Raw genomic sequence first — 25,679 nt, 5'->3', positions numbered from 1 at the left:
ACTGTAGACATTGTCATATACCATTGATGTTCTTGTTGTTGTTCTATCTAATTATTATGTATATTATGTGTATTTATACGGGTCAAATAGTGCAAATAGACGTCAAGTATCGTTCTATTTAATATTCATTGTCTTCTGTTCTCCCCCACCCCAAAGCACATCTATACTTGTAATGGTAATCTAATTGCTTTTGTAATGGTAACAACCACAAAAACGGAATAGATATCACCAGCATCGACAGCAGCAGCATCCATCCACTTATTTTGTCATGTAATTTAATTTAGTTTATTCGCATCCGCATATAAAGGTTAGACTAAAGAGCACCACTGATGGCATTACGTAAGTATGATGCCATAAGCAGATGGAAATTAGGAAACAAAAAATCCCCCCTTATATCTAATAGATATACATACTTGTACACACACATTCGCATTAGGTGAGGTGCGATGACTTCGCAATTAATTTACACAGCCTTTAGGTTACTAATTTGTTAAGGAATTTTCCTGTCTACATTTTTGTGTGTGTGCCATCTTTCCTGACATATGGCTATAAATGAATGCTTTATATTGCTTCCGGCGTGACTTATAGCTAGCTGAATATAATCATTTTGAACATATATGTATGTATGTGTGTGTGTGAGGTGGTGTGTAGGAGGCTTTATGAAATATGTGGCCAAAATTTACATGTCGTTGCTGTTGCTAAAATGACTTGACTTTATTTACAACCTTCAATTTTGCCGGCTTTTTATTTATCCTCATAACATGTTGACTGCATACCCATCCATGTACATCCTTGCAAAATAAGATATGTATTGTGGAATTTCTCCGAAAACAGATACCTGCATACATACATATGGGATATACTGTAGGAAATATCCCAACAACAGATTTGTATTATGACTTTGATAAAATATTCTATCATCATTATAAATAACAAAAACCACACTTAATTCTAATTTGATTATAGTTTTTAATATTACAGAAACCTTCCACTGAATATCCATTATTAGCTTTATTCTAGAAATTTCATTTTTATGCAACAGCACCACCGAAAAAGCTTGTTTTCAGGTGCATTACAAACTCTTTAATTGGTTATTTTATTATTATTTTAAGTTAACTAATTATTTTAATTACGGCGAAAACATCAAAAACGTTTAAAAACTGAAATTTGGATTAATTCAATTATTGCTGTTTTAATATTTTATGAAACAGCTTTTTTTGTGAGAAATAAATAATAAACAAGTAAAAAAGTATCAGTCGGCGTGACCTACAGAGATATACCCTCATCCTCGGACCTAAAGAAACGATGTAACACACAATACTTCTGACGGTTTCTCCCTTCGAAGGTTATGTTACGTACTTACTTCCCAGTTTAGTAGAGCTGGCAAACCATCGATACTCCCAGCATTAGATATTTTCGATATTTAATTTAAAAAATCCATCGCTATGGATATTACCGTTAATTTGTCATCACAACTAATTTAGAAATAAAAATAGCGTAAATAAAAACAATCGGTGCTATCGATAGTGCCATTCATTTCTTGCCAGCTCTACAGTTTAGTTGGTGCCGGCAGGCTTTTTGGGAGCTTTTGGGCCATTATCTCAAGAAGTAAGGACTTGTGGACTAGCGAATACACGTTGTTACAAAAATAAGCAAAACGATTTGAGAGCAGTCCTTTAACTGCACCTTTCACAATTGTTGTGTAGGAAGTACTCGACGGAGTGGACCTAAATATTCGAACCTGATCTATGTCCTGTAGTATGAACCAAATTGGTTACTCCCTTCATGAATTATTCTGTGCACAATTTTTCTGAACATTTTCAAAATTATGTGGGGTAGGTACCTGAAGAAGTGGACCGATATGGTCTATCTTCGAATTTAAATTAAGTTTGGACAAAAGATTGTGAAAACCAAATTTTAGAACGAAATTTCACGATGTGTATGGATAAAATCGGTTATCCTGCGCAAAAAATTTCTGAACATTTTCGAACTTCTGTGGGGGAGTTACCGGAAGGAGCGGACCGATCTTAAAATTCGAACTTAAATTAAGTTTGGACAAAATATTAGGAAAGCCAAATATTGGACCGAATCGATTGATCCGTTTGAGAGTTATCGTGCGCTCCAACCAGACAGACAGACGGACATGACTAAATCAACTCCATATTGTCTGAAACGGATTTCGTCCAAACATACTTGGGGTGAGCTACATTTTGCCCGGATTTGATCATAGTTTTTAATATTATAGAAAGGATAACCTTTAAATCAGTTTTAATATCAGCTTTATTCTAGAAATTTCATTTTTATGCAACAACACCACCGAAAAAAGTTTGTTATCAGATGCAATACATTTCTGTAAAAACATTTTTAATTCGTGCTGCATCAAATTTGATTATGATTCCAAGTTAACTAATTATTTTAGTTGCGGCGAAAACATCAAAAACGCTAAAAAAGTAATACCACCACTGAAATTTAATCTGAATTAATTCCAGTGTTGCTGTTTTAATATTTTATTAAAAAACTTTTTATGTGAGAAAAAATATTAATAATAACATTTTATTCTGGTGCTTTTTTTGGAAAGCCAAAAAGTGAGCATTATACTCATTTACATGAGAATACTCGATGCTTAAAGTGTTTTCACTAGAAAAAATCAGCATTTCAAAAACTGAAAGTCAATTGATAATTTCCTTCGGCGGGATGAAATCATGAATGGAAAGGTCGGGAATTCCTCTTTCAAATATAACTTACGTGGGAGGAACATGTCTTCCAGCAATAAAGATACAGTAATTAGGGTTTCCACTCACTATAAGTATGCCCGACAGCATTTGTGATAGTATGTGTAAAATGTATGTATATGTAGTTTGATGACATACAAAACTGTTTTGATTTTCAAAATGAACCCCCATCCCTCTGGTGAATTGTTTTCATTTTCAAATTGTCAATATACGTTTTGAAAATATAAAAAAAATAATCTTTGTAAAGGAACAAAGAAATCATAAAATTTCTTTCATTTTCAAGGAAAAATTCAAGATTTCGAGTTTTGACTGAAGGCTTTGCTATACACTTGTCATGCACACGTATACACGAAAGGATTCATCGGTCTGACAGCATATCTGATAGTGAATGGAGGCCTTAACACTAGACAATGTTGCAATTGTCACACAAAATGTTGGTCTATTAAATCTAATCATCAATTTTATTTAAAATTTTACTTAACATTTTAAGGCAATTAGACTATAATTGCTATCTACAGAGCCGCTTCAAAATCAGACAAAAATTTATTTTTGGTCCATTTCACCCCCTAACTATTTTACGATCACAACCAAAAATTAATAGTTTATATTCTGGTCGGCCATAATCGCGGCCTGTAGTTTGATTACAATTTTTAATGGACGGACTGACAGACGGACAGACATCACAAAATCGCTCTTTGGTATAGCACATGGAGGGTCTACGACGCCTATTTCGCGGTGTACATAAATTTTCGGAAACACAAACTTTTTTCACAATAAAAATGTGTTCAATCAAGTGGCACCTTTATATGGTGGCTATATCAAAGTATCGACCAATTTTTGGGGGAAAAGCTTTGTGAAGACATGGAACCTAATATGTTTGACGGGTAGTTCCGTCATACAATGTATCTAAAACCCTCCAAATACCGAAAATCTGGAGCTACCTTTATATGTCTGCTATAGCAGAACATGGACCTATGTTAAAAATTAAACGTAAACGTAAAGATAACAGGTAGTTCGGTCAAAACAAATGTAGCTTAAAATACCGAAAATCGGAAGGTATCGTTCTATGTTGGCTATATCAAAACATGGACTTATGCTAACTATTTATACCCTACACCACTATGTGGTAAGGGGTATTATGTGTTAGTGCATTTGTATGTAACATACAAAAGGAAGCGAGATAGACCCATAGTTTCTTCTAGGGATATACATAGAATCACTTTCTGAGTCGATTTATGCATGTCCGTCCGTCCGTCCGTTCGCAACATACAGGTCGCATTTGTTGACCGATTTCGCTGAAAACTGGGGAATACCATTTCTTTAGCCGTCGGAAGATCAAGTTCGAAGATGGGATATATCGGTCCACGTTTTGGTACAGCCCCCATATAACGGTACCCCCCGATTTACGGTATTTTGACGTTTTCAGCTACATTTTCAGACCGATTTGGCTATAATTTGACATTTAAGGTTCTTAAGTGTCAATAAACATATATAACAAAACTTGTGGACATAGGTCCACGTTTTGGTATAGCCCCCATATAACGGTACCCCCCGATTTGCGGTATTTTGACGTTTTTAGCTACATTTTCAGACCGATTTAGCTATAACTTGACATTTAGGGTTCCTAAGTATCAATAAACTTATATAACAAAAGTTGTGAACATAGGTCCACGTTTTGGTATAGCCCCCATATAACGGTACCCCCCAATTTAAGGTGTTTTGTGTTTTTAGCTACACTTTCAGACCGATATAGCTATAATTTGACATTTAGGGTTCTTAAGTGTCAATAAGCTTATATAACAAAAGTTGTGGACATAGGTCTACGTTTTGGTATAGCCCCCATATAACGATACCTCCCGATTTACGGTATTTTGACAGTTTTAGCTATATTTTCAGACCGATTTAGCTATATTTTGACACTTAGGGTTCTTAAGTGTCAATAAACTTATATAACAAAAGTTGTGGACATAGGTCCACGTTTTGGTATAGCCCCCATATAACGGTACCTCCCGATTTACGGTACTTTGACAGTTTTAGCTACATTTTCAGACCGATTTAGCTATATTTTGACACTTAGGGTTCTTAAGTGTCAATAAACTTATATAACAAAAGTTGTGGACATAGGTCCACGTTTTGGTATAGCCCCCATATAACGGTACCCCCCAATTTGCGGTATTTTGACATTTTTAGCTACATTTTCAGACCGATGTAGCTATAATTTGGCATTTAGGGTTCTTAAATGTCAATAAACTTATATAACAAAAGTTGTGGACATAGGTCCACGTTTCGGTATAGCCCCCATATAACGGTACCCCCCGATTTACGATATTTTGACAGTTTTAGCTACATTTTCAGACCGATTTAGCTATATTTTGACACTTAGGGTTCTTAAGTGTCAATAAACTTATATAACAAAACTTGTGGACATAGGTCCACGTTTTGGTATAGCCCCCATATAACGGTACCCCCGATTTGCGGTGTTTTGACGTTTGTAGCTACATTTTCAGACCGATGTAGCTATAATTTGACATTTAAAGTTCTTAAATGTCAATAAACTTATATGACAAAACTTGTGGACATAGGTCCACGTTTTGGTATAGCCCCCATATAACGGTCCATTAAAGTTCATATTTTCGTATAGCCCAGATACCTCCGAACTAGCTGTTAATGACATTTGAAGTTCCCACGTTATGTACCGATTTTCGATATTTTGAAGATTCTAGCTAAATTTTTTAACCGAATTAGGAGTTATTTGACATTAAAGGCTCCCATCAAAAACTGTCAACATAGGCCCATGTTTTATTATAACCCCTATATAACAGTACCTCCCAATTTCTAGCCCACCAAAAATTGTCAACATACATAGTTAGATATAGGCACCATAAAAAAGGGCCTCCCGAATGAAGCATAAATGTACATAAACATTATCTGACATTTTAACGTACCCACTTAAAGTTGGGGACAGGAATGAAAAGTAATTATTCCATTTTAGTTCAGAATATTTTATGGTGTAGGGTATGAAAAGTTCGGCCCGGCCGAACTTAATGCTTTTTTACTTGTTTTTATGGAGATATTTTGTAACCACTGGAAACCTCAAATGTTAAATTACAGGTAGTGCGGTTAAAACATGTAGCTAAAATCCTCAAAATACTGAAAATCGGTAGGTACCGTTATATGGAGGCTACACCAAAACATGGAAACATAGTGAAGAGTTTCATGGCCACTAAGAACCTCAAATGTCAAATTACAATTAGTTCGGTTAAAACTTGTAGCTAAAATCCTCAAAATACCGAAAATAGGCAGGAAGTACAAAACATGGACCTATGTTGACGATTTTTAGTGATGAGTTTCATGGACACTAAGAACCTCAAATGTCAAATTACAGATCTAGATCGGTTAAAAATTGTAGCTAAAATCCTCAAAATACCGAAAATCGGGAGTTACCGTTATATGGGGGCTATACCAAAACGTGAACCGATATAGCCCATCATCGAACTTGGCCTGCCTGCAAAGAAAATACACATCTTCCCAAAATTTTGCGTCGTATCTCCATTTTTGGGATGCAAGATTGATTACCACAGACGGACGGACGGACGGACATGCATAGATCGACTCAGGATTTTACCCTGATCAAGAATATCAATACTTTATAGGGTAGCAAATGATTATTTCAATGCGTTACAAACGGAAAAAGAAACTTAATATACCCTCCATACTATGGTGGAGGGTATAAAAATGCCTGCAAAGAATGAGACTATAAAACTACTGATGGCTTTGATGCAGGTATATCCCCATGTAGATATAAACAGGAGACATATGGAACAAACTACCGGCATAGGCAGAAATGCACAACAATACTAGGGTAATAAGGGACCAGGAAACGAGTTTTTTAAGACCGATGTACAGTAATTCATTATATGATTTTACTGGTCGAAACCTACATTTTTTATACCCTCAAACTTGAGGTCAACGGGGATATGTATTCTGAATGAATTAACCAATTCGGTGCAGACTTTGCCCTTAATGATATTTTATCCAAAGTTAGATTACGTTCGAAGATGGACTATATCGGTCCACTCCTTCGGGTACCTACCACACAAAATTTTGAAAAGTACCGTTTAAGGCCACGTTTTGGATCTTTTGGAAATAGAGAGTATTCAATTTTGTCCAAACTCTGCATATGGTAATAGTTTTTCTAAACTAGAATCAAATACGAAGTTGGACTTTATTGGTCTAATAATCCGGTATCCCCCCATCAAAAGTTCAAACATTTGGATTTTAGTGCAGGTTGCAATTAGTTTACACATTATACTTTAAAACAACGGTAATTACCGAAATTATAAGCATTTTAATTTTACCTACAATTGTCGGTACCTCAACAAATGAGTTGGAGAATCGCATTACAGTTCGCGGATAAATTTGATACATTCTTTCGGATATTTCTCGCAGCACAATGGTTCAGAAATCGATTTTCCTCTTCAAAATCCAAATTTGTAGTCGTTACCGTTGTTAATTTCTATATGAGATTCGATTAAAACTAAGGAAACTATAAAATTAGATCTAAATATTGGAAGGTGTGGGCGTGGCATGGCTAAAGACAACAGTTTCCCCATTTTATGATAATACGTAATAACTGCAAACTTCTGGAGAAAGAAATAGTTATTTTATTTAAAGATTCACCTTGGCAGTTTTGTTCGGATGTGTGTTTACTTCTTATTTTTAAAGTAAGACCAGCTTAATCACAGATTTGTTGTTTTCAAATTTTTAAAACAACAAGTTTTTAAAGTTGCTGTAATTAAATTGATTTACTTTAGGGAAGGGCAGAGAAGACTAGTTTCGTCCAACGCCACTTGGACTCATCAGTTCCCTTAGTTCTTTGTATTGAAACAAAGAACTCTTCCCCTATTTTATGACGACTCGAGCTCAAGAATAAATGTGACCGACGAATTAGTTTAAATGCGAATTCAACAGAAACATTCAAAAACTCTCGTAGCCGCATATGCAAACCAAATTAACTACTCCCACTGTTATGCGTCTCCACGATGCAGAGAGCCATCATAACTATTTTGATAGTGTGTCGAAAATAACGACAAACAAATCGTCCACCGTGCTGTGTGTCTATTTTTAGATTCACTTTGGCAGTTTTGTTGTGATGTGTGTTTCCTTCTTATTTTTAAAGTAAGACCGAAACTAGTCTTCTCTGCCCTTCCCTAAAGTAAATCAACTTTAACTACACCCAATTTAAAAACTTCTTGTTTTTAAAATTTGAAAACAACAAATCTGTGATTAAGCTGGTCTTACTTTAAATATTAGAAGTTATTTTATTTATTTCTTTTATATTAGCAGAAAGATACCCGCGAGTCTCCTCTTTCAGCCAATGTATACTTTTGTAGCCGTCCCGTTCTGTCCGTTTAACACTTTTTTTAAATTTGTTGAAATTACATGGGTAGAAATGTGTTTCCCATATTAATTAGCTTTTTTACACAAATTGACATTTTTAAGTATATGAGTTATTTGAAACCCCAAGGAGTATTCTTTTAATTTTTAGAAAAAATTTTAAATTTTTTGAAAAAAATAGTTATTTAAAAAAATATTTTTTTTTAAATTCCATTTTTTTGAAAAATTGTAAAGATAGGTCGACACTTTAATAGAGCAGTAGGTGCTACCTTTCACCTGGCTGTACGTATTTTTTAGATTAGATTAGATAGTCCGGTCAAAATAGACATGCGTATAAGGGGGAAATAGCAAAAATTCCCACAAATTTTGGTTGAGAGCTGGGGTTGGCCATTAGAAGCAACGTCCTAAAAGTCCCCATCGATCCCATGTGTGCAAAACAAGTTATTCGGGGTCAAAGGTCATTTTTGGAGGCATTATTCAGTTTTTTTAATTTTTCTCAAAAACGGTAAGACTTGGCAAAAGCCGGCTAAAGTAAAAGTTGTAGATTCAATAATTGTCTACAAGAAAGTTCTTTATGATTCTTAAAAAAGACTTACCATTTTCGAGATATCGCGATCTAAAGGTCAAATAAAAAATTAGCCGCGTAAGTACATTCTGAGGCGAACCGGTTAAAGTAACGACGCTATGTGTTAGTTACTTCCGTAAGCTTTCAAACACTATCCACTTTGCAGTAATCGGTTCAGTAGAACCGGGTCTAACCCGGTTTTTAAATTTGACCTTTCGGGTCGAATAACCGGTGAACAGGATCTGCAACCGTTGAAAATTATACATTTCCGTAATCAGCGCAACAGACCATACCTTCGGACAAAACTTAAAAAAAAAATCGGAGAGTTTCCGTTGGGGTCGTTCCCGTTGGACTTTCGATTATACATGTGGGTTAAATGGGCTATTTTTGCATAAAATGATTCTAACATTGAATAACTCTACAAAACACGCTCCGATTTTGTTGGAATTTTTTTTAGAAGATAGCTATAATTTCGCTCTTCAATAAAATATATATTTTTTGGGGGACAGACCCGATTACTTCGCTTATATTAGCCGGTTCGTCTAAATAATTGCATATTTCCCTTATAAGTGCATAAAAATCATGTGTTTTTTAGAACAGCTATATCTCAAGAATGGTTCCTTCTAGGAAAAAAAGTATAAAGGTCAAGCTTATAGATAATTTTTCTGTCTACAATATTTACTTTAGTCACTTCTTGATTAGAACAACCGTTTTCAAAAAATAATAAAAACCCTTAAAATTTGACCTTTGACCCCGAATATTTTGTTTTGCACACATGGGATCAATGGGGACTTTTAGGACGTTGCTTCTAATGGCAAACCCTAGCTCTCCACCAAAATTCAGCTTTGTGGGAATTTTTGCTATTTCAATGTCTATTTTGACCGGACTAAGATTGGATAATTTAGGCATTTGGGGTATCCATTGGATAATTTAGGCATTTGGGTTGTCCATCTAAAATTGTGAAAGGAAACTAATTGTTCCATTTTACGATTTATTTTACGAGAAATCTGATTATGTTATATGTCGAACAGATAAAGATTCTGAAACACTGTGCGCCACACTGGGTTTGCTTTTTTCATTATACTACAGGCTGAGGGTATATCTCTGTCGACATGGCCGGCTGATACCTTTTCAACTTGTTTTGAACGAACGCATCAACCTTCTCCAATGGAAAACCTGAGATTAGCTTTAGGTTTAAGGACACGAGACTATAATAAATACAAACGATTCTTTAGGAGATCAAAGATCCATTGTGTTCATCCTTTAAGTAGAAGAGAAAATATAGAATGGAAGAGAGTATAAGAATAAATAAATAAAAAAGTTAGATGGCGAGTAAGTAGAGAGGATTGATAGGACCGCAACGTGGAAGTTGTCAGTAGATTGCATTTTAGTTTAATGCTTGAATATTTTTTCAGAATACGTTTTCCTTAGCTATCTATGACTTATTGAGAAAAAGACAATGACTGAAGCCTTTTATAGTCCACACAAAACAAATATAGCTTATAACGACATATCGCTTAGAGCAACCAATTATATCGATCCCTTGACCGTCGTTATAAGCGATTTCGACTCTATATATACTCCAAATACCCATTCCCTGTCATTATATTTGATTTAACAGTTTGAAATTTTATTCCATTTGCAACCTAATGACGTGAAATATCCCATATGTTTTATTCTTCTTTTCGTTTTTACTTTTATGCACGAGTGAATTTCTCACTTTCTGACTTTACATTCAATTTATAGGTGTTTGTGTACGTACTCACTATATGAGGTAATATGTTGTGTGGTTTTGATGGCATTTGTTTTATTAGATACTTTAGCTTAAGCTCTTCCTTTGGCATAAATCTTTGAATATTATAATGAAAGCAACTGACTGTCTTATATAAGTATTTCACTTTGTGACTATGAAAAGAACGCTTTACAAGAAAGTGATTTAAATTTTTACATTTATGCATAACATGGAAATATTAATAATGGGAAAAGTTTATTAACAAAGTTACTGGATTGCACACAAAGCCGGTATTTCTTAGAAAAGTATGGGAAGTCATTTTCTGTCTAATTTGCCTTTGGAAAATTTCTCTATATGAGGTATAGAACTATGTGAGGCACAGCGACCTGCAGGATATTTTACCCTATACTAAAGCGGCTGTTAGAATTAAATTAAATTTTTCGGTAAGTAAATTTCATTGGTTTGGACATTAGGGCTATAACCAAAAAATGCCACACCATATTGGAATATTGTCCTGATATCGAAAACTTATTTTTTAGGTCGATTCGGTAAAAAGCTTTTGTTAATTTTTATAAATTGAAAATTTGATCTTTTTAGATATATGGTGTAGTGGATTTTTTTGCTCAGTACAGTCCCAGGAATCAGAAACGCGAAGGGCCCAATAAGGTGTTCAAATCGCCCCATCTTAATATACGACCAAAATGTGCTATATCGGTCCACTCCTTCGGGTACTTCCCCCACAAAAGTTAACAAATTTCCGCTAAAATGGTTGGCATAACAACTCTTGAAGGCAGTAACCAATTTGGTTCATACTTCGCACATCGTAATACTTCTACGAGACATAGATCCGTTTCGATCAGGTATCAATCAACTCCTATAACTGAGTGAGTGCTTTATTTAGAGGCTGCCAGATGGTTTATGATAAAAATCCGTTATAATTCATAGTGCAATTCATAAGTTGAAGTCGCTTGAGGCCATGTGGGAGCAATCTACATAAAAATCCTAGATTTTGCCACATTAGAGTCGATCAGAACCGCTACTTCTTTCAGTGTATATTAAATATTACATGAATAACAAAATAGTTTTCCGTCAATATAATAAGCATGCTATTAAAGGGTGTCTCCACCTTTAAGCCGCTTGACATTCTCGCTTCAGTCATTTCTGGTAAAAGAATAAAATGAGAAAGTCATAATGCTTATGTGCCTTAAATATTTTTGAATTTGCCAAACTTACAGGGGGGATGCCATTACCGTGTTTTTCAACACAAAAAGCTATTTAAGTTTTTTTTAGCAGCTGTGGTTTTACACTTTCCAATTATTAAACTTCCTTTCCTTTGTAGATTTTTGTTAAAACGTTTTGTTTTCCCCTATCAAAAGGATAAATTCAAAGGTTGTTTCTTCCATACCATGAAGATTAACAAAATTTTTTATGGAAAAGCTTTTTTAACATTTTGTAACAATTTTTCCTACAAAAAAACTTTACTATTTTTTCGTTCATTGTCAGGCAGAAAAAATACATATCCTTTATCGTTCAGAAAGTTTTTTTCCCACCTCAAATATGGCTTTCAATGAGCAAAAAATGTGTTGAAAATATTTATTAATCTTTGACCTTTTTCTCCCTTCCTTTCTCATTGTTTCTTTTCATATTTTATAGAATACTCACAGTTTGAATCGAAATGATGACCTGGAGGCTGGGGCTGCCGCTGCAAATGGCATGTTAAAATTTGGCTGGATCAAAGGTGTCCTCGTGCGTTGCCTTTTAAATATTTGGGGTGTCATGCTGTTCCTGCGTCTAAGTTGGGTGGTAGGCCAGGCTGGTATTATGGAAGGTTTCATATTGATTTTAACCACAACAGTAGTAACCAGTATAACCGCCCTATCAATGTCAGCGATTAGTACCAATGGTGTCATAAAAGGAGGTAAGTTGCGTTTGTGGGGACAATTTGTTCATCTATGGTTTTGGGTAACACATAAACACAGCTTTAGTTGTTGAAAATAACAAATGGTGGTTTTGTGTGTCCTCTCCTGTAAGTTGATATAAAGGTAATTGTTTGGAAGATATAAGTTTTGCTATTTTGGTCATAAAACCCATTGGGTGTTAAGTCTATTTTTAGTAAAAATACTACTTATATAAAGAGCCGTTATCTCAGGTATAGACTTGTTCCGAAAAAATGGTACCACAGAACAACATCGGCTACTCCAATGTTGAACTTTTTTAACTTTTATAAGGCTATCAGAGCTTGTAGATATTTAAAAAAAATTTTTACAAAGGCCATCAGAGCTCGTAGATTTTTAAAATATTTGTTTATGGGCCACCAGAGCTCGTGGATTTTTAAAATATTTTTTTATGGGCCACCAGAGCTCGTGGATTTTTAAAATATTTTTTTATGGGCCACCAGAGCTCGTGGATTTTTAAAATATTTTTTTATGGGCCACCAGAGCTCGTGGATTTTTAAGATATTTTTTATGGGCCACCAGAGCTCGTGGATTTTTAAAATATTTTTTTATGGGCCACCAGAGCTCGTGGATTTTTAAAATATTTTTTATGGGCCACCAGAGCTCGTTAATTTATAAAATATTTTTTTATGGGCCACCAGAGCTCGTGGATTTTTAAAATATTTTTTTATGGGCCACCAGAGCTCGTGGATTTTTAAAATATTTTTTTATGGGCCACCAGAGCTCGTGGATTTTTAAAATATTTTTTTATGGGCCACCAGAGCTCGTGGATTTTTAAAATATTTTTTTATGGGCCACCAGAGCTCGTGGATTTTTAAAATATTTTTTTATGGGCCACCAGAGCTCTTGGATTTTTAAAATATTTTTTTATGGGCCACCAGAGCTCGTGGATTTTTAAAATATTTTTTTATGGGCCACCAGAGCTCGTGGATTTTTAAAATATTTTTTTATGGGCCACCAGAGCTCGTGGATTTTTAAAATATTTTTTTATGGGCCACCAGAGCTCGTGGATTTTTAAAATATTTTTTTATGGGCCACCAGTGCTCGTGGATTTTTAAAATATTTTTTTATGGGCCACCAGAGCTCGTGGATTTTTAAAATATTTTTTTATGGGCCACCAGTGCTCGTGGATTTTTAAAATATTTTTTTATGGGCCACCATAGCTCGTGGATTTTTAAAATATTTTTTTTATGGGCCACCATAGCTCGTGGATTTTTAAAATATTTTTTATGGGCCACCAGAGCTCGTGGATTTTTAAAATATTTTTTTATGGGCCACCAGAGCTCGTGGATTTTTAAAATATTTTTTATGGGCCACCAGAGCTCGTGGATTTTTAAAATATTTTTTATGGGCCACCAGGGCTCGTGGATTTTTAAAATATTTTTTTATGGGCCACCAGAGTTCGCATATTTTTAAAATATTTTTTTATGGGCCATCAGAGCTCGTGGATTTTTAAAATATTTTTATGGGCCACCAGAGCTCGTGAATTTTTAAATTTTTTTATGGGCCATCAGAGATCGTGGTTTTTAAAAATATTTTTTTGAGGACCATTTTTAAAATATTTTTTCAATGGCCATCAGAGCTTGTGAATTTTTTAAATATTTTTTCCCGGACCGCCAGAGCTCGTAGATTTTTAATTTTTTTTCATGGGCCATAAGAGCTCGTGTATTTTCAAAATATTTTTTCATGGGTCGACGGAGCTCGTGGATTTTTTTAAATATTTTTTCAAGGGCCATCAGAGTTCGTGGATTTTTAAAATATTTTTTTCAAAAGCCATCAGAGTTCGTGGATTTTTAAAATATTTTTTTCAAAAGCCATCAGAGTTCGTGGATTTTTAAAATATTTTTTTCAAAAGCCATCAGAGTTCGTGGATTTTTAAAATATTTTTTTCAAAAGCCATCAGAGTTCGTGGATTTTTAAAATATTTTTTTCAAGGGCCATCAGAGTTCGTGGATTTTTAAAATATTTTTTAAAGTGCCATCAGATTTCGTGGACTTTTAAAATATTTTTTCAAGGGCCATCAAAGCTCGTGGATTATTAAAATATTTTTTTCATGGGGCATCAGAACTCGTGGATTTTTAAAATATTTTTTTCAAGGACCATCCGAGCTCGTGGATTTTTAAAATATTTTTTTCAAGGACCATCCGACCTCGTGGATTTTTAAAATATTTTTTTCAAGGACCATCCGACCTCGTGGATTTTTAAAATATTTTTTTCAAGGACCATCCGACCTCGTGGATTTTTAAAATATTTTTTTCAAGGACCATCCGACCTCGTGGATTTTTAAAATATTTTTTTCAAGGACCATCCGACCTCGTGGATTTTTAAAATATTTTTTTCAAGGACCATCCGACCTCGTGGATTTTTAAAATATTTTTTTCAAGGACCATCCGACCTCGTGGATTTTTAAAATATTTTTTTCAAGGACCATCCGACCTCGTGGATTTTTAAAATATTTTTTTCAAGGACCATCCGACCTCGTGGATTTTTAAAATATTTTTTTCAAGGACCATCCGACCTCGTGAATTTTTAAAATATTTTGTTCAAGGACCATCCGACCTCGTGGATTTTTAAAATATTTTTTTCAAGGACCATCCGACCTCGTGGATTTTTAAAATATTTTTTTCAAGGACCATCCGACCTCGTGGATTTTTAAAATATTTTTTTCAAGGACCATCCGACCTCGTGGATTTTTAAAATATTTTTTTCAAGGACCATCCGACCTCGTGGATTTTTAAAATATTTTTTTCAAGGACCATCCGACCTCGTGGATTTTTAAAATATTTTTTTCAAGGACCATCCGACCTCGTGGATTTTTAAAATATTTTTTTCAAGGACCATCCGACCTCGTGGATTTTTAAAATATTTTTTTCAAGGACCATCCGACCTCGTGGATTTTTAAAATATTTTTTTCAAGGACCATCCGACCTCGTGGATTTTTAAAATATTTTTTTCAAGGACCATCCGACCTCGTGGATTTTTAAAATATTTTTTTCAAGGACCATCCGACCTCGTGGATTTTTAAAATATTTTTTTTTTTCATTAGTCATTTGAGGTCGTGATTTTTTAAAATATTTTTTTCATGGGCCATCAGAGCTCGTGGATTTTTAATATATATTTTTTTTCAAAGGCTATCAGAGCTCTTGGATTTTTAAAATATTTTTTTAATGGGGCGTCAGAGCTCGTGGATTTTTAATATATTTTTTTTTTCAAAGGCTATCAGAGCTCTTGGATTTTTAAAATATTTTTTTAATGGGGCATCAGAGCTCGTGGTTTTTTAAAATATTTTGTTTTCATGGGCCAACAGAGCTCGTGGTTTTTAAAATATTTTGTTTTCATGGGCCAACAGAGCTCGTGGTTTTTAAAATATTTTTCATGGGCCATTTTTAAACATTTTTTTCGTAGACCATCAGAGCTCGTGGATTTTTAAAATATTTTTTTCAAGAGCCATCAAAGCTCGTGGATTATTAAAATATTTTTTTATGGGCCAACAGATCTCGTGGATTTTTAAAATATTTTTTTCATTGTCCATCAGAGCTCGTAGATTTTTTAAAATATTTTTTTTCATGGAAAAGTTGTAGTGCGCACATTTTAGCGTAAGATTTTAAACTTTTGGTGATACCGTGGGGAGTGGACTGATATGGCCCTTTTTCCAATTTGATCTAAGTTTGTACAATATATTAAGAGGTGCAAAGTTGATTTATCCGTTCAAGAGTTATCGTGAGCACCAGCCACGGAGAGAGACGGACAGGTACAAGGATGTCAGTTTGTACATCCCGACAGACATGTCTTCAATTCTTCCAACAAAAGTTGCATTCATTTCCAATATTTTTTAAATAAAGTAAAAATATATAATTTGCGGACACTTTTGAAGTAACTCACAAGAAGAAAAATTCCTAATGGATTTCTGTTAGAGTATAATTGTTCCCCAAACATCCTAAAAGGACAAGGGATTACATGTCGAAATGTTAGAGTACATGTCAAAATATTAACTGGTGGTGGGAAGCAAGGACAGTTCAGGTTGTATTGTCAAGTGCCTTTGTGTGCCAATTAACAGGACATGAGTTTGGCAAAAAGTTTATGTTGACTATAAAAACTCTAGATAAAAAATCAATTCCGTTTAAAATTAAGAACGGCAACATCACGTAAAAATTATCTGTAAATGTTAAGCCAAAGGATTAAAAATTAAAGAAAAAACAACCAAATAACTCTTTTCCATCACCCATTGTTTAAAAAAAAATGTGCACGTTATAAAATGTCCCCCTTCCCTTTCAGGTGGAACATATTATATGATATCACGTTCGCTGGGTCCGGAATTTGGTGGCTCAATCGGTTTGATATTCTCATTGGCGAATGCAGTGGCCTGTGCCATGTATGTTGTGGGTTTTTGTGAATCAATGTTGGATTTGCTGCGTTCCATGGGTGCCAGCATTGTTGATGGCGGCATACAAGATGTGCGCATCATTGGCAGTGTAACAATTCTGATATTGCTGATAATTGTTGTCGTCGGAATGGAATGGGAGGCCAAAGTAAGTATAAAAACACACGTATATAAATAACAAAAAATGTATTTCTTAATAATAAGTATAAAATCACACGTATGTAAATAACAAAAAATTTATTTCGTAATAATGGACGAATTGTCACTGGCTCATGGTTAAAAATCTGGCTCGTGGTTAATCTCTGTTACATATATTTGCTTTAGCACAACAACGGCATAACAACACTTTTTGGTCGAAATTAAAATAATTTTTTTCTTTTTCTCTCTAAAAAATAAAAAAAAATATTTTTATGGTATGGCATTTAATCCCACTTTTTAATAACTCAAAATGTAACCAATTTAACCTGTGTAGCCACACATGGTCGTATTTCATTCACAATAACCCAGTGGCAGCCACCACTAATTAACAATAATTATTCCGCAAACATCCCAGAAGGGACAAGGGAGACTACTCTCATATCAATGAATGCACCCCATTCATATTACTTCATTGATATGGGACCTACTGTTTATCGCCGAGCGTCGTCCGAACGTGGTGTCTTAACCACTTATAGAGAAGTATTACAGGCTGAAATACTCAGGAAATATAGCCAATATTACACTGAAAATTTAAAGTTGTCTGGCCTGGGAATCGACAAAATTGTCCCTTTTGAGCGCAAGGCGGGTGTACATACCACTGCACTACGGTGGCAGCTAACCACCACGAATTACCATCCAATTTACTCAAAATACTTTAAACTGGTGAATTTAACATGGGAATGTCCACCTCGAGGCACCGACCAAATTGTTATACCCTCAGCATTAAATTTAATGAGGGTATATGAGGAAAAGACAAAAGTTTTTAGTTTTCCATCGAAAAAAAATTTTAAGCTACACGAAAGATTTTTGGCACATGGACTGAGAAAAAAATTCCATTCTCAAATCAGTTCGAGATACTAATTTCGGTTATTGCGCGTAAAATTTATAGAGGTTGCAATTCTGATAATAAGAAAAAATCTTAAAAAAGCGCTACTCAATTTATTGACTTGAGAGAAGTCTCCCTTGTCCCTTATGGGATGTTTGTGGAACAATTATATTATATATACTCATTATATTGAGAAACATTGTAAATTAATGGCTTCAAACATACTATTAATTACTGAGGTCCTAAAATATGTAAATTTTCGCGCAAAATAAGAAAGAATTAAAAAAATTGATAGTTTGCAACATGTTTTAATAAAATTCAAGCTGCTTTTTGAGGATTTTAGCTTCAATTTTTGACGGAAGTATCTGCAATTCGTCATTTGAGATTGCCAGTGTCACAAAACTTCTCCACCAACAATTATCAACATAGGTCCACACTTTGATTTATCCCCATATAAGGTTGCCAACCCATTGAAGACATTTCTATATGAATTTTTTACCTTATTTAGGTATCAGTGGTCACAGAATATCTCCGCCTCAAATTGTGGATAGGATAGAAAATAATTATTACGTTTTAGTTCAGAATATTTTATGGTGGAGGGTATAAAAACTTCGGCCCGGCCGAACTTAACGTTCTTTTACTCTACAAGATTGTCCTTTATGATGTTTTCGTAGGTTTTACAATTCTTGAAATATAGAAGTTCAAATTTTGGCAATTTACTGACTGTACCGTCTCCTTACAAAACAAGGTCATGACTGCACTTTCCAAAATTAAACTTATGTATCGCAAAAAATGGTACAACGTAGGAAAAAATTACGAAAACCAATCTTATAGAGAATTTTCACAGCTATAAGATTTTCTCTTGTCCTATTTCGATAAGACTTACCGTTTTCAAACAAATCGTAAAGAGCTAACAAGAAAAAAACCTAAAAATGAGACCTGAACTTCTATATCTCAAAAATGGTAAAACCTAGGAAACATCATAGCGGTCAATCCTCTGGTGAATTTTCACAGCTACAACATTTTCCATTTCGATAGGACCTAAAAATTAAAACTTTGACCGCGATTTATTTAAAAATCCATCTAGCGAATTTTTCTTGTTTTTGGATTTTTCTCATCTATGAACATTGCTGTTTCAGAATCCGCAAAAACTTCCCAGGTATAAGCGGTTTTTTTTAAAGTTAGTTAAGGCGAATCGTACATGACATTGTTTTATAAGGAGGCGATACCCAATTTGAACTTCCATATCTCAAAAATGGTAAAACCTACGAAAAAATCATAAATATCAATCTTGTAGACAATTTTCACGGCTACAATATTTTCTCTAATCCCATTTCGATAGGACTGGCGGTTTCAAAGCAAAATCGTGAAAACATAAATGACAACTTGAATCGCGATTGATTTAAAAAGCGCTCCGGCGATTTGTTTGGTTTATTGATTTTTCTCATCTATGAACATTGTAGTTTCAGAATCCGCAAAAAGTTCCCAGATGTAAGCACTTTCCATTTAAAGTTGGTTCAAGGGCACCGTGTCGGTCGACCTCTTAAGGTACCTTCCACTCAACATTTTGGAAGAGTACAGTTTAAGGTCTGATCTCGAATAGCTTTGATGTTGGTTGTAACAACATGGGAGCTTAAATTTCAATGTGAAACACATTGAAATGTGCGCTCACTTGCTCTCAGTAAGCGCTCACTGGCTATCTCAAACATATACACACATTTATAAATGGTGGTGGTTTATTGAAAGGCATAGAAAAAAATAAAAGCAACAACAGACACATAGGTACATAAAAAATTCCAAAGAAATACATACAATACATTACAAACTGAATGAAATAATTTATAAAAAGTCATACTTTTAAAAAGAAAAATTATATAGAAACATCGCTGAACGCTTCTCCTTAATTGTGAAATAAAACACATTTTCCTCAAAGGTAAAATCATCAGCGGGAAATCGGTCTGAGGAATCAAATGATAATATAATGTTATAAATAGGTACATCCATATTTCAAATGTACATATGTATGTATATGAAAAATATATTGATGTAATTACCAATATTAAATGCGATTTCTTCTTTGTCCAATAAAATACTTCTCTTCACCTTTTTGATTCAATTATAAAATGTATTGGGCATTTAATATACTAAAAAGCACCATTTCTTTAAGAAAAGACAAAAAACACTGATTTGTTCACTCACTTTACCGTGTTTACTCAACGATTGCATTTAGAAACTGAAGAAAAGAGAACAACATAATTAATAACAATTTTTTATTTTCCTCTTCGCTTGCTACGTTGGTTAACAACAACAAAGCACGAAACACACTTGTTTTACCGCACCACACCACCAACATTTCTGCGTCTCCTATTACACCATACACACAGCTCCTTGTTACAAAACAGCATTCCGCAGCCGCGAGAGCCCTGCTGTTACTCTCTTTGACAAAAATCCTCTCTCCAGCCATAAAAAATATGTCCTAACACAAAAAATATGTTGGTACCCAAACAAATAAAATTGAGATATGTTACAAAATTTCTGCTTGTATGTATATGGGGATTTCCGAGTGAAATCGGACACTTTTTCAAAACGAGGTTTTTGATTTCCTTTTTGTTGCTGTGGTGATACTGCTCATCAGCAAAACATTTTAGTATATTTTCAGATTTGTTTGTTTTTTGTTTGACCAACGGTTCCAGAGTTATCGCGCCTTGAAAAAGTCGAATTCTGTAAAAACTATGCAAAGAATTACTCATATGCAAAGAAATACTCATAATATTTTTAATATTGATCCAAATAGAAAAAATCTTTTATTTATTTATATAAAAAATAGAAAAAAAATAGCACAGTGGGCTTGGATGCAATTTTCGCGATTTAATATTTAAAATACATTTTTATCAAAGATTGTACTCTTCGATTTTCTTGATTTTTTGTATTAAACTACGATTAATTACAAAAAGTTTTAACTCCTATTTGGTAGTGGGATTCGGATAATTACTATTTTTTCTAAATTTTTTAAAATTTGTCAATACAATCTTTCCTTTTTTATACCCTCCACCATAGTATGGAGGGTATATTAAGTTTGTCATTCCGTTTGTAACACATCGAACTAATCATTTGCGACCCTATAAAGTATATATATTCTTGATCAGGATAAAATTCTAAGACGATCTAGCCATGTCCGTCTGTCCGTCTGTTGTAATCACTCTAGCGTCCGCAATAATTGAGATAGAGTGCTGAAATTTTGCACCCGAGGGTCTTTTTTCCATAGGCAGGTCAAGTTCGAAGATGGGCTATATAGGTCCACTCTTTGGTATAGCCCCCATATAACGGTAACTCCGGATTTGAGGTATTTTGACGTTCTTCGCCACATTTGCAGACCGAATTAGCTATAATTTGGCACTTAGGGTTCCTAGTGATCAACAAACTTATATCCCAAAGGATATAGGCATAGCTCCATGTTTTGAGATAGTCCCCATATAACGGTACATCCCAATTTTCGGTATTTTGAGAATTTTAGCCACAATTTTTAACCGAACTACCTGAAATTTGGCATTTGAGGTTCTCAGTGGTAACGAAACATCTTCACTAAACATCGTCAACATAGGTTCATGTTTTGGTATAGCCCCCATATAAAGGTACCTCCCGATTTTCGGTATTTTGAGAATTTTAGCCACAATTTTTAACCGAACTACCTGCAATTTGACATTTGAGGTTCTCAGTGGTGATGAAACATCTCCACGAAACATCGTCAACATAGATCCATGTTTTGGTATAGCCCCCACATATATGTATCTCCCGATTTTCGGTATTTTGAGAATTTTAGCTACAAATTTTTAATCGAACTAGATATAATTTGCCATTTGAGGTTCTCAGTGGTCATGAAATATCTCCACCAAACATCGTCAACATAGGTCCATGTTTTGGTATAGCCCTCATATAACGGTACCTCCCGATTTTCGGTATTTTGAGAATTTTAGCTACAATTTTTAACTGAACTAGCTGTAATTTGCCATTTGAGGTTCTCAGTGATCATGAAATATCTCCACCAAACATCGTCAACATAGGTCCATGTTTTGGTATAGACCCAAATAACGGTATCTCCCGATTTTCGGTATTTTGAGAATTTTAGCTGCAATTTCTAACCGAACTAGCTTTAATAATCGGTATTTTGAGAATTTTAGCTACAATTTTGTCTATTCATAAATAATCGTCAATATAGGTCCATGTTTTGGTATATCCCTCATATAACTGTACCTCCCGATTTTCGGGAATTTTCAGTGGTCACGAAATTTCTTCACTAAAATTCGTCAACATGGGTCCATTATTGAGGGTCTACATTGTTTTGATGAAACTACCCTCAATTTGACTCTTGAAGTTCCCTGCAGCTATAAAACTTTTCCACCAAAAAAATTAAAGATAGGTTGACACTTTGAAATAGCCCCGTAGTTGGTACCTTTCACCTAGCCGAACACATTTTTTTAGATTAGATTAGATAACACAGTGCAACAAAATGGAGGTGAAAGTCTGGGGCACGGAAAATTCCTCTTGGGGAAGAAAGGCCTTGGTGAGTATATTATGAACCCCGAAGGACAGATCCGCCGTGAGTCGAACTTACGCGTTATGGCGTGATCAGAAATTAGCGTTATATCTTTGTTCACTGTTGCTTAAGTGCTCTACAAAAACAACAAACAAAGATATACTGCTAATTCGTGATGGCTTACACGAATTAGCAGTATATCTTTGTTTGTTGTTTTTGTAGAGCACTTAAGCAACAGTGAACACGCCATAACGCGGAAGTTCGACTCACGGCACATCTGTCCTTCGGGGTTTTTAATATACACACACCAAGGGCTTTCATCTCCAAAAGGAATTATCTCTGCCCCAACATTTGTGTGTAATTTAAGCAATAGTGGGAGACAGTAGGAGTCTATCCATTGTCGAAAAGTTGTTCCACCTAACATTTTGAAAGGACACTAATTATTCCATTTTAATTAAGACTGTTTTATGGTGGAGGGTATAAAAAGTTCGGCCCGGCCGAACTTAACGACTTTTTACTTGTTAACATTTGATTTTTTGCTTTATTTAGGAATTTATCATAAACATCGTAGAACGGAGTTACTGTTCGATTTTGAAAATGGATTAGCAATTATTATACAGCCGGACAAGAAACTAACTAAAATGATGATAAAATAACTACATCTCGGGAATTATATGACTGGGCATCCGAGCCAAATATTCTACTAAATATTAAAGTGATATTTACATCAGAAGATGTTTATTTAAATTCGAAAGAGTATTTGAATTTGAAATATGCAATGGTTAAACCTATCGCGGGAACAATAAAACTTCATTCAGTAATACCCACTAATGTTGGTACACTAATTGCTAAACCATTTTTAAAATCGCAAAATGAAGAAGTATTTAAGATGTTTAAGATAAATTCCTAAATAAAAAATGTTAATAAATGCAACGTTTTATTTTTGTTGGTAAAATAACAGTGGTATATTGGAAAAACTTGATTGGAAAATTTTAATAAATTTAGAAAAAAATAGTAATTATTCGAATCTCACTACCAAATAGGACTTAAAATGTTTGTAATTAATCGTAGTTTAATACAAAAAAAAAGAAAATCGAAGAGTACAATCTTTGATAAAAATTTATTTTAAATATTAAATCGCGAAAATTGCATCCAAGCCCACTGTGCTATTTTTTTCTATTTTTTATTAGATAGCTGATAAAAAAATAAAAAAACAAAAAAAGATTTTTTCGATTTGGATCAATATTAAAGAAGTTATGTGTATTTCTTTACGTAAACTTTTTACAAATTTGACTTTTTCAAGGCGCGATATTTCTGGAACCTTTAGTCAAAAAAAAAAAAAAAGACAAACAAATCTGAAAATATACTAAAATGTTTTGCTGATGAGCAGAATCACCACAGCAAAAAATAAAGAAAATCAAAAACCTCATATTGAAAAAGTGTCCGATTTCACTCAGGAATTCCCATAAATATATATTTGTCGGCAAGTCCATACGTCCAAAGGGGCGCACAAAATATAAAAATCCCCTAATCATAATTAGTCTGGAAAAGGATTTTGGTTGCGTAGCTGGTATTGATCAAATTAAATTTGAATTGTCAATAGGTGAAAGTTTCAATTCACATAGGCTGAGGGTATCTCTATCGGCAAAGTCTCCGTCCGCAAAGTCTACTATCACAGGTACTTCGTTTACTGATATCTTTTTACATGTTTATACAAAAATATCTACAAATTACCATGTCGATGGTGCTGCACAGTGGGAAAAAATGCAGATCTAGCGTGCAGAAAATAAAAGTCGATGTTCTTTGTATGTTTATCCATAATTATGATAAGAATAGCTTTAGATTGACAATTTTACTTAATTTATTGATATATTTGGCCGATTTGTATTATTTATATATTTTTTGATATAACTCCCATAGGGCGGTGCCTCCCGATTTACTTAATTTTGATGATTTTAGCCGCGTTATCCAGCTGAAATGGCTGAAATTTGGTATTTAGTCTTCGTTGGGGGTATAAAATATTCCGACAGAGAATTGTTGGTGTTGGTACAGGTCCACTTTTTGATATAGCCCCGATAGGAAGGTACCGCCCAATTTGGGTAATTTTGAAGATTTCATAATGGCTGAATTCTCACGTCTATCGCAATTTTACAGCTAAAAAAGGTCATCGTTAACCTTGTAAAAATATTAATTTTTTAATGTACCGTTATTCCGTTCTGACTAACTATTTATAATTATTACATATGTATGTCATTGGATACAGTCCACACTGTAGTTCAATACTGTACTAGCGTTTCAGAGTTTCCATCAAGTCCATTTTTTGAATTTTCTGCACGCTACATCGGTATTTTTCCCACTGTGTGCTGGCGCTCTGGGACAAATTTGCAGTGGCAATTGACTGGTGAGATGATAACTTAACTATCTTCGTACTCGACGATGGATTAACAAGTATACAAGTGATTTACATGTGTACGGTACATACGGTTGCCAATCAATCTTTCAAACGCATCTTCCATCTGGAGTAACACTGTATTGTAATGGGAATTGTTGGCAGAGTTGATTGCTTAGCTACATTCGTGGATGCAGATTCTTGCTAAATCAGCGGATGCATCCCATGTAGAGGTTTGTTGGTTTTGTTAAGGAACATAGTTTCATTTCATTATCTTGAATCGGTTGAGTAAAATATTTCATGGTATTCGCAATTTTCGGTGTTAGAGGGGATTTCTCATGTCAAAATCAATCAATCAAAATCCACTTCTAAGGATGTGAACAAGTAATATTTGATTGAAGACTCATTCTGGGAAATGTCATATTTGTTCAGCAACAAGAAGAGTGTGCTATCTTTGTGTATGATGTTTTCAATGGAATCGAGAGCTAAATGAAAGTAGACGTCATGTGTATCGTCTGTGCTTCTTGCTAAATCTACGTTTGAGGATTTGGTTACAATGTTTTCACTATCTTTAATCGACCGAGTGAAAATTTCGATGGTGTTCAACGTGAGAATTTCAGGAAATGTATAAGTGTCAATATTCATTCAAACACAGACACTTACATTAATGGATTTGCGGAAAGAGAATTTGATTCCAAAAAACCAACAGCTTTGTGCCATATTTGAGAATATACCAGATTGTTCTGGAAAAAACGCATCATTTAGCTTTGCCCCCATAGATATACCATCAGCATTCTACGACTGTATACAAAATAGCAGTAACAGATGCAATGAACCTAAATGTGCTAAGAGCCGCAGTGAATTCTGTTACTGATGTTTTGGTTACCGACGAAATCGATGCAATTAAAAAGGCAAAATTATGAATGAAATTTACTAAAAAATGTTGACAGCACTATTTGCTAGGGCTTAG

The 25,679-nt window shown here is 34.3% G+C and overlaps 1 protein-coding gene across 2 annotated transcripts in view; it reads left to right on the top strand.

Annotated features, from left to right (window-relative positions):
- LOC141402756 (bumetanide-sensitive sodium-(potassium)-chloride cotransporter-like) overlaps positions 1 to 25,679 on the top strand; it is a 325,712-nt gene that overhangs the window by 217,866 nt on the left and 82,167 nt on the right. For both annotated transcript variants that reach the window (XM_073984675.1, XM_073984674.1), the window contains exons 7-8: positions 12,080 to 12,344; positions 16,657 to 16,910. In XM_073984675.1, the coding sequence (XP_073840776.1) occupies positions 12,080 to 12,344; positions 16,657 to 16,910 (519 nt within the window). The remainder of the gene's footprint in view (positions 1 to 12,079; positions 12,345 to 16,656; positions 16,911 to 25,679) is intronic.

Source organism: Musca autumnalis, unplaced genomic scaffold (genome assembly GCF_047663935.1).
Source record: "Musca autumnalis isolate F117 unplaced genomic scaffold, ASM4766393v1 scaffold_4, whole genome shotgun sequence".
Lineage (NCBI taxonomy): Eukaryota > Metazoa > Arthropoda > Insecta > Diptera > Muscidae > Musca > Musca autumnalis.
Note: the sequence above shows the minus strand (reverse complement) of the source record. Positions and strands in the feature narration are given on the sequence as shown.